This window comes from Rhincodon typus, chromosome 32, assembly GCF_021869965.1.
Source record: "Rhincodon typus isolate 14 chromosome 32, sRhiTyp1.1, whole genome shotgun sequence".
Classification (NCBI taxonomy): domain Eukaryota; kingdom Metazoa; phylum Chordata; class Chondrichthyes; order Orectolobiformes; family Rhincodontidae; genus Rhincodon; species Rhincodon typus.
In genome coordinates, this window is record NC_063363.1 from 16,781,055 (window position 1) to 16,795,273 (window position 14,219).

The window sequence follows — 14,219 nt, forward strand, 5'->3', positions numbered from 1 at the left end:
GCTGCTTGGCCTGCTGTGTTCATCCAGCCCTGCACCTTGTTGTCTCGCCATCTGGTTCGCTAATGTCCTTTAGGGAAGGAAATCTGCCTTCCTTACCCAGGCTGGCCTACATGTGACTCCAGACCCACAGCAATGTGGTTGATTCTTAACTGCCCTCTGGGTAATTAGGGATGGGCAATAAATGCTGGCCTGGCTCATGATGCCCACATCCCATGAATGGATTTAAAAGAAGTGCAAGCATGTTAAATGGCACCTAACATACAAGCCTCACTGGTGAGGAAACACTCAATTGCTCATGAATCTGCTCACTAAGAACAGACAAGTGATCAAGGGTACATATCTCACTCTATTACAGGCCTCGACACTGGCAACCACCCCTCCCCACCACCAGGCAATTGTGGTCATCATTCTCACTCCTAAAGCCTGCTCTGAGGCCTACACCTCGAGGGGTCCAATAGCAAGCAAGTACGTATTCTTCTCTTGTTGCGGAATGGAGGTCATGGGAAAGGGGGTTTAGGTGGATCTGTCAAGCCACCTTTTGCCCACCATCAAAACATTCCCCTCCCCCACACCAAAGGGCTGACAGAGAGATCTTATTGAATCGTGGCGCAGGCTCGAGGGGCTGAATGGCCTGGTCCTAATTCTACAGTGGACCCATGGTGACAGAGTATGCCTTAAGCTAGAAATTGCTAATTATGTTTATTATGTGAAGTAAAATTACACTGGTACACAATAAATTAATATATTGCATCAAATGCCATTCTTAAGTTAATTTTACTTCATAAACCTGATATTTGTTTTCATTAATCCTCTTTTGTGCTGTTTTATGGAAAGTAATAAATCAGGAATTTGCTAATAACTCGCTATGGGATCTATCCTCCAGATCTATTTTGATAATGAAAAAAAATGGGAATTAGAAAGATTTCACTTCATACAAATGCATATTTAATCAAACTGACAGAAGGCACTTCAAATTACAACTAACTTCCCAAGGTTCTGACATGTCCATTTTAATTGTGGGCACTTAGCTATCGCTAGTTGCTGACCTATACCTCCACAAATATCCCCATCCTCCGTCATGGAAGAGCCGAGCACATCAGTGGAAAAGATAGGGATGAAGCTTTTGCAGTAATCTTCAGCTAGAAATGCCGAGTGGATGATCCATCTCGGCCTCCTCCAGTGGTCCCCAGCATTACAGATACCAGTCTTCAATCAATTTGATTTAATCCACGTGATAGCACGAAACGGTTGGAGACACGATAATGCAGAGGCGACGGGCCCTGACGACATTCCGGCAATACTACTGAAGACTTGTGCTCCACAACTTGCTGCTCCCCTAGCCAAGCTGTTCCAGTAAAGTTACAGCACTGGTATCTACCTGACAATGTGGGAAATTGCCAAAGTATGTCCTGTACACAAAAAGCTGGACAAATCCAACCCGGCCAACTACCACTCCATCAGTCTACTCTCAATCATCAGTAAAGTGATGGAAGGTGTCATCAACAGCGCTATCAAGCAGCACCTGCTCAGAAATAACCTGCTCAGTGACGCCTAGTTTGGGTTCCACCAGGGTCACTCAGCTCCTGACCTCATTACAGCCTTGGTTCAAACATGGACAAAAGAACTGAATACCAGAGGTGAAGTGAGAGTGACAGCCCTTGATATCATGGCTGCATTTGACAGAGTGTGGCATCAAGGAGCCCTAGCAAAACCAGAATCAATGGGTGTCAGGGGGCAAACTCTCCAGTGGATGGAATTATATCTGACACATAGGAAAAATGGCTGTAGTTGTTGGATGTCAATCATCTCAGCTCCAGGCCATCTCTGCAGGAGTTCCTCAGGGTAGCGTCCTAGGCCTAACCATCTTCAGCTGCTTCATCAATGACCTTCCCTCCATCATAAGGTCATAAGTGGGGATGTTCGCTGATGACTGCACAATGTTCAGCACCATTCAAGACTCCTCAGATACGGAAGCAGTCCGTGTCCAAATGCATCAAGATCTGGACAATATCCAGGCTTGGGCTGACAAATGGCAAGTGACATTCGCGCCACACAAATGGCAAGCTGTGACCATCACCAATAAGAGACAATCTAATCACCACCCCTTGACATTCAACAGTGTTACCATCACTGAATCCCCCACTGTCAACAACCTGGAGGTTATCATTGACCAGAAACTCAACTGGACTCACCACATAAGCACAGTGGCTACAAGAGCAGGTCAGAAGCTTGGAATACTGAGGTGTGTAACTCACCTCCTGACACCTCAAAGCCTGTCTGCCATCTACAAGGTACAAGTCAGGAGAGTGATGGAATACTTCACACTTGCCTGGATGAATGCAACTCCAAGAAGCTTGACACCATCCAGGACAAGCAGCCCGCTTGATTGGTCTACATCCACCAACATCCACTCCCATCACCACCAAAATTCAGTAACAGCAGTGTGTACTATCTACAAGATGCACTGCAGAAATTCACCAAAGATCCTCAGCCAGAACCTTCCAAACCCATGACAAGGGCAGCAGACATATGGGAACAGCACTACTTTCAATTTCCCCTCCAAGCCACTCACCATCCTGGCTTGGAAATATATTGCCGTTCCTTCATTGTTGCTGGGTCAAAATCATGGAATTTCCTCCCTAATGGCATTTTGGGTCAAGACACAGTAGGAGGAATGCAGCAGTTCAAGAAGGCAGCTCACCACCACCTTCTCAAGGGTAGCTGGAGATGGGCAAGAAATGCTGGGCAGCCACTGATGCCCACATCCCACAAATGAATTGTAAAAATACGTGACATGTTAAATCATTTTTCCTCCCTTCTCCATCCAGTAGCATTAATACACCAATGGAATCGTGCTTTATGATCTTATAGAAATAAAGAGGATCAAAGTGAGCATGCTAGAAGGTGTGAAACATTGACCTACTGTACCCTGAAGACCTATACTTATAGTCAGTGGTACATAAATCAATGTTCACAGAAGACTGGGTAATTTTTATCTGGTGACAGTATTGTAATACTGAAACTTGAAAATCTAATTTTATTCTTTCATGGGAAGTGGGTGCCACTGCTAAGGTCAGGACTTGTTCCATATTGCTGGGTGATTCTTGAGAAAAGCCCAGTTAAAATTGGCTATTTCTTCAGTGTCACTGCACATAAAAGGGGTGTCATGGCGATTCAGTAGCTAATTTGGTTTTACCATGCGCAGCAACCTGGAAAAGATTTGGGGTAAACAAATAAGATAATGTAGAGCTGCATCATCAGCTGCAAGGCTCCTACATTTAACATGAATCCAGTGACAGTGATCTTCAGCTGCCTCCAGATCTTTGCAGTCAACAACATAATGGGCATGTTGCTATGTAATGAGTCATTGGTCCACTCTCCTACAACATCTTTACCACTTCACCAGTCACCAGACAGGTCTGAGTCCACACATTGTATTTGCTTGCCTTTCCATTTCTTTTATAAAACCCATCACTTAGTTGGCTTCTGCAATCTTTAAAGATAAGACAAGCTCTGAATACCTTCTTAGAAACTATCAAGTACAATTCAATGGTGACACACCTTTGTTTAGGCCTGTGATCTGCCTCGTTTGATATCTGGATGAATGCAACACTGAATGTTACAGAGCCTCTAACTCACAGAGCTACACAGGAAAGTAGGAACACGATAGAACGCTGGTCTTGTCTGATGTCTCACTTCGCTTAGATATCCAAGCTGGCACCAAGATAGGTTTAGAAAAATGCAGTCTTTCATATTAATCACAACTAACCCACTTTGGAATGTGCCCTGCAGTGAAAGGCCAATGAGAAAAGGAATTCACAGATATAAACAATTTCAAGCAGAAACAAACCTTGCAAGGCAGCATTCAACTTAATTAGGTTTGGGTTCCAGTTCTTTGTGTGCTTACCTCTATGACTCAGAAATGAATCATATCTATTTAACACTGCTGTTAACGGGGATAATTAATTTGTCATTAATACACAAGGCTTCCCGACAAAGGTTTATAATTTCTCCTTGGCTGCCAGCCCTCAAGCTCAGAAATAAATTCTGAATGGTCACAGCTGCCACAATTTCCACATTAAATATTCTAAAGCCCTGACCAGGTTACAAATATAGAATTGTCTCTTAATTGAAACTGAATAGATCCTACATCCTGCACATTCGCATCCCACACAAAGCACAAGCCCACTCTTTGCTACCACTGAAGTGATACTGACAAGAAAGAAGTACTAACACCAGCATCCTCAACCAGACCAATATCGCCAGCAGAGGCAGTGACCATCCTTAATCAGTTGAGATGGGCTGGGTATGTCATCAGTATGACTGACATGAGACTCCCCAAGCAGGTGCTCTACTCCTAGCTGTGCAATGGCAAGTGAGCATCAGATCGACAGAGGAAGTACTTCAGTGATACCCTCAAAGCCTCACTGGCGAGGTGTGACATCCCCACAGTCACCTGGGAAACAATGGCTCAAAGCCATCCAAAGTGGAGGAGGAGCATCCAGAAAGGCATCGAGTACCTTGAGACTTGTCGTCGTTAAAAAGCAGAAGCCAGGAAAAGACAACAAAAGGAGTGCGCTGCCACACCAACGCCCCACCCACCCTCTTCCCATGACCACCATCTGCCCCAAGCGTAACAGCTACCACAGTCTCGGTATCATTCTGCACAGCCATAGGGTCATCCTCGTCTCTAAGGGGATGATGATGATGACGATGATGAAGATGATGACGATGAAGATGATGATGATGATGACTAACAACAAATATACTGACATTGTTCTTCTTGGCCTTTGGCCATCTGGCCCTCTTGTTTATGACCATGACATGGCACACTTAATCTCTGCCCCACCTATGTAAGTGTGTGTCCATTTAGAATCACCGAAACTTACAGTACAGAAGGAATCAATTTGCCCTGTCTGACCTATGGTGACTCTTTAAAACAGCAGTCATTTCTACTCCTTTAACTCTGCTTCTTGTCCATAATCATCCAAGTTTTTCATGTTCAACAACTAGTCCAATTCTTTTAGCTGCCAATGATTTTTTCTCTGACCTCTTGCCAAAGTCTTTCTCCATCTATTCTAAAAGTAGTTTCCATCTTGAACACTTCGTTAGGTTACCTCTTAATTTTCTATGCTCCACAAGCCTTTCCTTAAAAATGAAGTCCCCTATGCCAGTAAATCCTGGTAAAACCTTCTCCCTTCCCAAGGCTTTTACATCTGCCTTGAAGTGTCGTGCCCCACAACTGTCCTCAGTGTTCCAGGTGAGCCTATCCCATGTTGTAGAGAATTCCAGCTTGATCTTGTTGTTTTTATATTGTATTCCCTTGTTTGTAAGCCCAAGGCAAACATCGTTTTTTTAACCACCTTAACAAATTGCTTTGCCACCGTGAAGATTTAGGGATTACAAACAAGATGCACAGTGGCTCAGTGGTTAGCAGTGGCCAGGGACCCGGGTTCGATTCCACCCTCGGGTGGCTGTCTGTCTGGAGTTTACACATTCCCCCCGTGTTTGCGTGGATTTCTGCCGGTTGCTCTGGTTTCCTCCCAGAATCCAAAGATGTGCAGGTTAGATGCATTGGCCACGCTAAATTGCCTGTAGTGTCCAGGGATGTGTAGACTGAGTTGGTTAGCCATGGTAAATACAATGTTATAGGAATAGTGTGGGGGTTGGGTCTGACTGGGGGGGTTGTTCTTCAGAGGATCAGTACAGAATCGATGAGTCGAATGGCCTGTTTCCTCACTGCAGGGATTCCATATTCTCAGGAAATGCGTAAAGGCATGGCAAATGGCGTTTGATGCAGTGAAGTGTGAAGTAATGCACTTTAGAATTACTAACATTGAAAGACAACACAGTCTGTATATGATACAAATTTGAAAGATGCAGATGAGTGGAGAGAAGTGTGTCCCGGATTTGGAAGGTGGTGCCTTGGTGAGTTGCTAGAATGATTTTCTAGATGCTATTGTCACTGTACAACAGGGGTGGAGTCAGTGAATATTTAAGCTGGCGGATGATGTGTCAATCATCCAGGCAAGCAGAAAGCATTCCGTTACATTTGTAGATGGTGGGAGTCAGGAGCCGATTTATGCTCCACAGGAATTTCCAGTCCCTGACCTGTTCTTGCAGCCACATTAGTTACACGGCTGGTCCAGTTCAATTTCTGATCAGTAGTAACCCTCCAGAATGTCGGTACTGGGAAAGTTAGCACGCTAATGCTATTAAAGGAAGATGGTTAGATTCCCTCTTGTTAGAAATAGTCATTAACATTCATTCCACACAAATTCCAGACAACTGCTACCTATCGTTCCTTGTCTGGACACTGTCCAGGTCTTGCTGCATGTGACCATGCACAGCTTCAGTATCTGAAGTGTCACATACGGTGCAGAATATTGTGTAATCATCAGCAAAGATTCCCACTTCTGAGTTTATGATGGAGGGATGATCATTGATAAAGTAATTGAAGAGGATTGAGCCAAGAACACTACCCTGAGGAACTCCTAACGTTCTGCATTTGAGTTGTTTTACTGCCAACTATCTTCACCAGCTTACCTTTGTGCTAGCTACGACTCCAAACAGCAGTTCTTCCAATTCCTTTTGACTTCACTTTTGCTTGGATGCGGTGATGCCATGCTTGGTCAAATACTGCCTTATTGCCAAGGCTTGTCCATGTTTGGACAAGAACTGAGTGGTACTGGCAGAATTCCAGCTGAAAGTCAGTGAGAAGGTTACTGCTTTATAAATGCTGATGGGAAGTATTGTCAACAACACCTTCGCACACTTTGCTGATAACCAAGTCGATGGGTAGCATGGTACAAGTTGCACTTGTACTGCTTTTTGTGGATCTGGGTAACTTTCTTACTTTTGGTTACATGCCAATGTTGTACCTGTATTGGAACAGCGTAACTCGAGGAGTGGCTAGCTCTGGAGCACAAGTCGTCCGTGGTATAGGTGGGATGTTGTCAGGCCCTCTGCCTTTGTAGTGTCAGGTTCCTTCTGCCATTTCTTAATATTATGTGGAGTGAATTGAGTTTCCTGAAAACTGGCACCCAAGGTGTAGGGAGCCTCAGGAAGAGGCAGAGAGAGATCATCTGGTTGGCAATTCTGACTGAAGATGGCTGCAAATGCTTCAGCCTTGACGTCTGCACATGCATACTGGACACCAGAGAGGTCTCCTCAAATCACTCCTCCACATCCACCATGAATGACAAAAAATAAATGACAGTCTACCCACCATGAATGTTCCCGAGCCCAAGTAACATCACCACCTTCATTATACCAATTGTTCAGTGTGGAAACTTGATCATACCCATACACAATTGTCAGCCTCTCAATGGATCTATGTAGACAGCATCAAGCTCTTTCAGACCACTTTCACTTTTACAAAACCACATAATATTTTAAGATTAAGTTGAAGAATAAAAAGATATTTCAATCTTCTTGCCTCCATTGTTACCATTACATTAAACCCTTCCTCCCTCACCTTAAACCAGGACAAGTAGCTCTACTTCTTTCATTGACGAGATAAAGATGATCCATTTTGCTGCCTTTATATTCTTTCTCTTTGTGTACTAAGCCAAGTCCCCATTAAAATCCTGACTTCCCTTCCTAACCCCCATGCTAGCTGACAATCTGGAGGAGTACACTGTCATTTTTTTATTAAAAACAGGACAGCACATTCATGTGCTTGTCTAATCAGAGCCAATTAAGTCCAAATGTGGATAAAGAATGTCAGAAAGCAAAGGGCACTGTTTGCCAGTTAGTGAATACTGTTTTAATTATTATCAACTTTCATTAGTCATGAACACAGCCCAAGAAGCATAATTATAGAAACAAACAAACTGGATACTTTAAACTTAAGTATTTGAGGATGCGCGCCAGTACAATTGCGATTAATCACCAACTAATCAGGAATGCAATTGCAAAAATATTACTTTTGCAGTTTACTATTACAGTTTGTAAAACTGGCGATCATAGATGAATTTTTAGCTCACCATCTTTCTTCATTAGAACATCTCTACCTCTGTGCTTCCATGTGATGGTAGGTGGAGGTGAGCTAACAGAATCACAAATGACAACTGCATCATCACCCACTTTGAACTCTTGTGGTGAAGGGGCATGTCTGAATTCAAGTTTCCCTGTTGAAAATAACGAAAAAGACGCAAAACACTTAGGAAGTATATGCAAATTCATTCATCCTCTTTGGATCTTGTTTCTTTCCCTTTCTTCCTCTATCTCAGGCAGGTAGTTTTCATTTTCAATTTTTAAATATGATAAACGTTACAATTTGAGGGAAAAACAAACATTGCTATCTTGGATAGGCAAAGTAAAAATTGCTAGTGCCTATCAGGATAGCAGCTTTGCACTGGTCTAGACATTAAAAGACGCAAAATATTATTTTCAAAGAGGAAATGCAGAGATTTTCATAGCTGCACGCAAATTGTTCCTTAAGATGAGATCTAACTTTGTAAGTTTTTAGATAAACAAAGCCTCTAGCAACCAGCCTTTCCAAACCATTGAGATCAATGGGATATAAACTGTAGACTGCACATCTCAAGCAAAATCATGGTGGCATTGCATAATGAGAAAGCGTCAGAGAAGAGGCCCACATTGTGGCTCAACAACCTCAGACGAAGTGGCTTGGGGCCTTCCAGATTTCTGTTGGAGACTGAGAAAGGTGAGTGAGGTCTTGCAACTGGGCTATCAATGTTAAGATTTTTGCTTAAAAGCGTAGATACAGCCAAAAAATAAACTTTTTTAAAAAATTGCTAAATGTCTTACGGTAGATCTTAACATTAACCGTAGCCTCTGATTCGTTTCCATCTTTTGACGTTGCCACACATTTGTAAATACCAGCATCATCAATCTGGGCACTGTAGAGAGTCAGACTATAGGATATTTCATTAACTCTTGCAACAGCAATCCGTTGTTGATTTGGATCAATTTTTTTACCATCTGGCAGATACCAGGAAATGCTGCTAACATCTCCAGTCGCTAAAATTAAAAAAAAAGAATAAGACAATGAGTATAAACATATTTCGCTTATGAATTCAACACATTGCTTCAGATAACTACTAAATGCAGATTGACAGATTAGAAATCAAAGGTGACCTGGAATCTGTCCATTTAGGAGCTATCCAATGTACCTCTGTTGTTTGGGTTCAAATATATATTTATCCGAATATATTTACACCTAATATTTTGTAATTTGCTTTTTGTAAATGCTCAAATTAAAATTGCAGACTGGAAGTTATGACGAATTGCATCAGAAAGCATGAGCTTTAACACCTTTGTACAACATTCTTCAACAATGGCAAAGCATTGATCAAACCATTTAAACTGTCGTGAAAGAAATGCCTAGTGAAGACACTGAAGCTCTTTTTATTAATAACAACCAATAATCTGCTTCAATCTCTTACATGTTGATATTGTTAAAAATACAAAAATTTTAACATACTAATAAAGATATCAGATGTCAATGTGAAAGTTATTCAATTCTCAATATTGAGAGATTCATTGAAAATTACTCTTGTAAAATGCTACAATGATCCTGGAATTCACCATTACACTGAATTTAAACATACATGCATATTTACTAAACTATAACTGATAAATGTTTCCCATCTTAAACATGAGCCCACTCAATATAAGTGACAGTGGAAATGGTTTGCTGATTAAAACTGGGCAGTTAATTTTTCCTCAACTTCAAAATGGGGATATGGGATGAAGAACGGATGGGTGAATGGAGTTAAGGTACCAGAACAACCATGATCACGCCTGATAACTTCCGATTCTCCTGGCTAATGAGAATCTATCCACCTCCATCATACAGAAATATTCAATGATCTTACCACCACCCCCTGCTGGAGCAGAGGTTTACCTCAGTTGCGGTGACAATTGGCTTGTGAAGCAGTATGATGCCAGTAGTGTGGGTTCAATTCCTGCACCAGCTGAGATTACCATGAAGAACTCTCCATCTCAACCTCTCTCCTCACCTAAGGTATGGTGGCCCTCAGGTTAAATCACCATCAGTCATTTCTCTCTAATAAGAGAGAAGCTCTATAGTCACTCAAATGGGCAGACAGCAGGAAGCTAGTCTGCTGCCTGTATTACGTTGACCAGACATAGGTTAATCATGCATTGTTCCTGGTGTGTATTTAATTTGGCCCATTTATTTTTTAAGTTGTAGATCTGAAATACCAAATGCACACGCTGTTGGTTCTCTATGCCACATGCTACTCTAGCAGACATTGTTAAGAAAAAACATTTTCTTTGAATTTCTATTGCTACGCATTTGATAAAGAAGATCCAGAGAGCCAGTTCAATTCTAATTCAGACTAATGCAGGCAGTGTTGGTACATGAGTCCAAAGTACTGTGAAAACTTTGAAGCAACTCTCTAAACAAAATTTGTGTAACCACGATCAGTTACTTGCATATATGTTAGCAAATTCCAAAGGCTCAATACCATTGGAGAAAAGCACAGAATCATTGATTAAGTCTTGCTATTTACAATCAGATTGTTCTGAAAAGTAGAAAGTACTCAATATCGCGTCACTGGTCTAGAGACTTCAGGAGTAAAAGTAAGAGCTGCTGTCAATCCACCATGTGTCTGTTTTGCTACATGCTTTTTAATTTTCATAATATACCAAAGATTTTGTGACAGAGGATTTGATGTTGATATATCAAAATTTACATAATAAAAGCTGAAAAGTGGACAGCTACTTGGAAAGGCGGTGGTGTCCAATTTAATACTTGTTTTGTCAACAACCACTTAACACTTAATCTAAAACCTCCAAATGACTGAGCAATTTCCATGATTTAAGCATTTCTTTTAACATACAAAAATCACTGCATTTACATTCCAATTAACTTCCTGACATTTAACAGATTTTGTTCAATCAAAAACAAGTTTACAATTGAAATTGGGTAGTCATTTTTCTAACTACAGTTCTGCCTAATTTAATCCATCCAATGTTGAATAAACATAATTCACTGCTTGATTCTCGTTTTAAAAGTGTAAATTTCATTACTATATCAATAAAAAAAAGTCAAAATCTCCCACAGCCAATTTGATTGTTATATTAGATCTAATTACATGTCATGCAAATATAAAGAGTGTCTTTCCACTTCAGCCCATCTAACACACACTAGCAAAGCATACCAAGAGATTCTGCAATACAAACCTATGACCTTCCATCCATCAACTTCAGTGGCTGCAAAATCACACTGACTTGAGACTCGGATGATATGCATGCATCAGGAATACCAAGCAGAAAACCTCACTGTATCAGCTCATCTGGTTCATCCTAGGACATATACTGTGCTACCAAAGAACAAAGTGACCAATATGAAATTTCTCAGTACTGTCCTGTGTTGTGATCTTGCTTGATAAGGTGTTGAAAAGCACAAGAGAAAATTGAACTCAGACAGATGGAGCAAGTATTGGTTTAGGAGAAAATGTCTTTCTTTGAGTTATCATTAATCAATGCTACAAAGGAAACCGCATGATTAAAATGCTGGAAATTCCTCAAGGAAGACAAATGATTTACAATACGTGACTTATGGTCTGGCATAACTATAAAAGTGTCTGTAAATTATAGTCCCAATTGAAATATTTATACCACAGTACAGGTTGTGTTCGTGTGAACGCTCTTTACATGTGTAGAATAGTTTATGAGCTAGAACATCGTATGCATTCTCTGATGAAGTATTAAATACAATGTGTAACACATCATTTCTATTTTTGCCTGTGTGAAAGACAAATCATTTCAGGAATAGAATGGTGTTCAAAGACACTCCACAGTTCCACTGGATTTTCTCCTCTAATTTCATTCTAATTTATGAAAATTATATCAGCCTCGGAACTGAAATTTGGTTCAGTTCAAATGAACAAAATCTGGATTGCAACAAATAACATTAAAACCACCAGTATGAATTCTCAATTTCTTTATAGGACCCTGGTAATGGTTTTCTTCATAGGCTTAACAAGTTGACGTTTGTGAATAAAGATCAATCTTTCAACGGCAGTGATCCACATGAAACAATAGGATTGGACTGTTTTAAACTTCTAAGATATCATGGGATCAAAGTGGAATACACGACCATAGCAAAGCTCAAAACATTTGTGTACATATGAATGAAAGAATTATGTTGTCATTCACAACTCGCTCAAAAGGTTACATGCAACTTATAGAGTTGCACAAGAAAGGAAAAACAAATTGGTCTACGGTGTTCTTGCAAGATGCAGAAAAAAATATTATTTCTTTGTTGGTTGACTGATAGATGCTTCCACTTTCAATGAGGTTATCACGTTGACGTTTTGAGAGATCTTGGTATTCTGCCCTGAGCATGTTTATTTTTAAATTTTATCAATAGTTTCTGTATGTTATTTGCTTTACTAGCTTTTGGACTCTTGATCCAACTATTATTATTGTGTCTTTGACGTAAATTGACGGCTGATAATCTGAGTTTTACCGGCCACTCTGCCACTTCAAGTGTTACTTAAATTATTGTAAATGGTGTGGAAATCTCCGTGACCGCATGTGTTGTCATAGATGATCTTGTGGGATTTCTCACCTAAATCCATCACCTATATATGTTTAGTGTTGTTACTTTCCTGGTAAGTCAAAATGCAATATGATTTACTGCTGCTAATGACTATTAGAAGCAATGTGAAAAATCTATGAATTCAATAAAAAGAAACTGGAGTAGGGAGAAAAAAAGATCAAGTGTAAAATGGCCAGGGAAATATGTTTATGTTGGTGTGCATTGTGATAAGTCAGATCCTCAGATCATAGCAAAGAAGCTGAAAAAGCGCTAAGGACCACAATAAGTGATTCAGAAGAGAAATTCTGAACAAAGTGAGCTAAAAAGGGTTAGAATTGCAGAGTATTACAGAAGACAGAGGTTGTTACTTAAACAATTTAATAGCATTTAAAGGTTGAAAACATTGTTTTATGCAAGATGATTGTTTTCAACTGAGCAGTTTAGTTGCCACTGGTTCAGAGCACCTAAGTTGAGATGGACTTTGGCAAGATGAGGGCTAGAAATTAAGCAAGTGCTAAAATCAGTCAAACTGATGTACATAAAATATATTGGCTTGCATTAGAGCTCACTTGGCAATGATTAAAAGTGATTGAGATGTGTGACAATGAAGTGCTACAGAAAACACTGTTGGAGTTATCAGCAACAAGAGTTGTGATGAGAGGGAATACTTCCCAAGTGCAAAACCTCCAATTTCCCATGGCAACGCTCTCAAAAAACAAAAGGAGACATCTGTGCAAGTTTGTCGTGCGAGAGAGAAACACTTAACCTGAAGCTGGGGATATAGATGCCTCTTCTGCATGTGTATACCTTGGATAAGGCAGTGCCTGTTTTGATCCAAGATCAAGAGCTGAAAAGCACGTACACTGCATGTGTTTGTTCCATGTTGTAGTTTGTGACTGCTGTCCCAACTATTGTTGCTGTTGGCTGCTGCAAGAGGAGTTTCAACCCACTCAGATTCCTGCCACACAGACCTGAATCAGCTCGTCATCATTGGAACTGAGCTCCAACGGCCACAAACCACTTCCATTGACATTATATTCCCATTTGCAAGCGGACAACAATAAGGTTTATGCTTCAATGGATTCCAATCATTCCCGCATGCAAGCCTAGCCGAATATTATTTGTTTTTCTATTCGTTCACAGGATGTGGGCATCACTAGCAAGTCCTTCACTATTAAACATTCCTAATTGCCCTGGAGAAGGCAGTGGTGAGCTGCCTTCTTGCGCCACTGTGATCAATGCAGTGTAGCTAGAACCACAGTGCTGTCAGAGAGCAAGTTCCAGCACTTTGACTCAGTGACAGCAAAGGAACAGCGATATAATTCCAAGTCAATATGTGTGGCTTCGAGTGGAACATTCACTCAACTGTTTGTCAGGCCTGGCTTCTGCTTTGCTTCCCTCACGCCTAGGGAACTTCTACCATGGAGAATGCAAAGAAGATCATTCATATCGATCTATTAGAGGAAAGTTAACTCTAACAGGCCTTACAACTCTTCACTCTTGCAAGCAGATACCTCAAACAACCTTGCTGAAGTATACTGGCTTCTTGATTTGTTCTAAGACTGAATCTGCTCCATCATTCAAAAGCTCATGAATGATCCAACATTCCTCACGTCCACTTTCCTGCCCTTTCCCTGTAACCCCCAATTCCCTGACTGATCAAGAATCTATCTATCTC

The 14,219-nt window shown here is 40.9% G+C and overlaps 1 protein-coding gene across 7 annotated transcripts in view; it reads right to left on the reverse strand.

The window, feature by feature from the left end:
• Window positions 1-14,219, reverse strand: part of ncam1a (neural cell adhesion molecule 1a) — a 489,661-nt gene that overhangs the window by 178,082 nt on the left and 297,360 nt on the right. For all 7 annotated transcript variants that reach the window (XM_048615409.1, XM_048615408.1, XM_048615406.1 and 4 more), the window contains exons 4-5: window positions 8,776-8,988; window positions 7,989-8,132 (exon numbers count right to left, since the gene is read on the reverse strand). In XM_048615409.1, coding sequence (XP_048471366.1) covers window positions 7,989-8,132; window positions 8,776-8,988 — 357 coding nt within the window. The remainder of the gene's footprint in view (window positions 1-7,988; window positions 8,133-8,775; window positions 8,989-14,219) is intronic.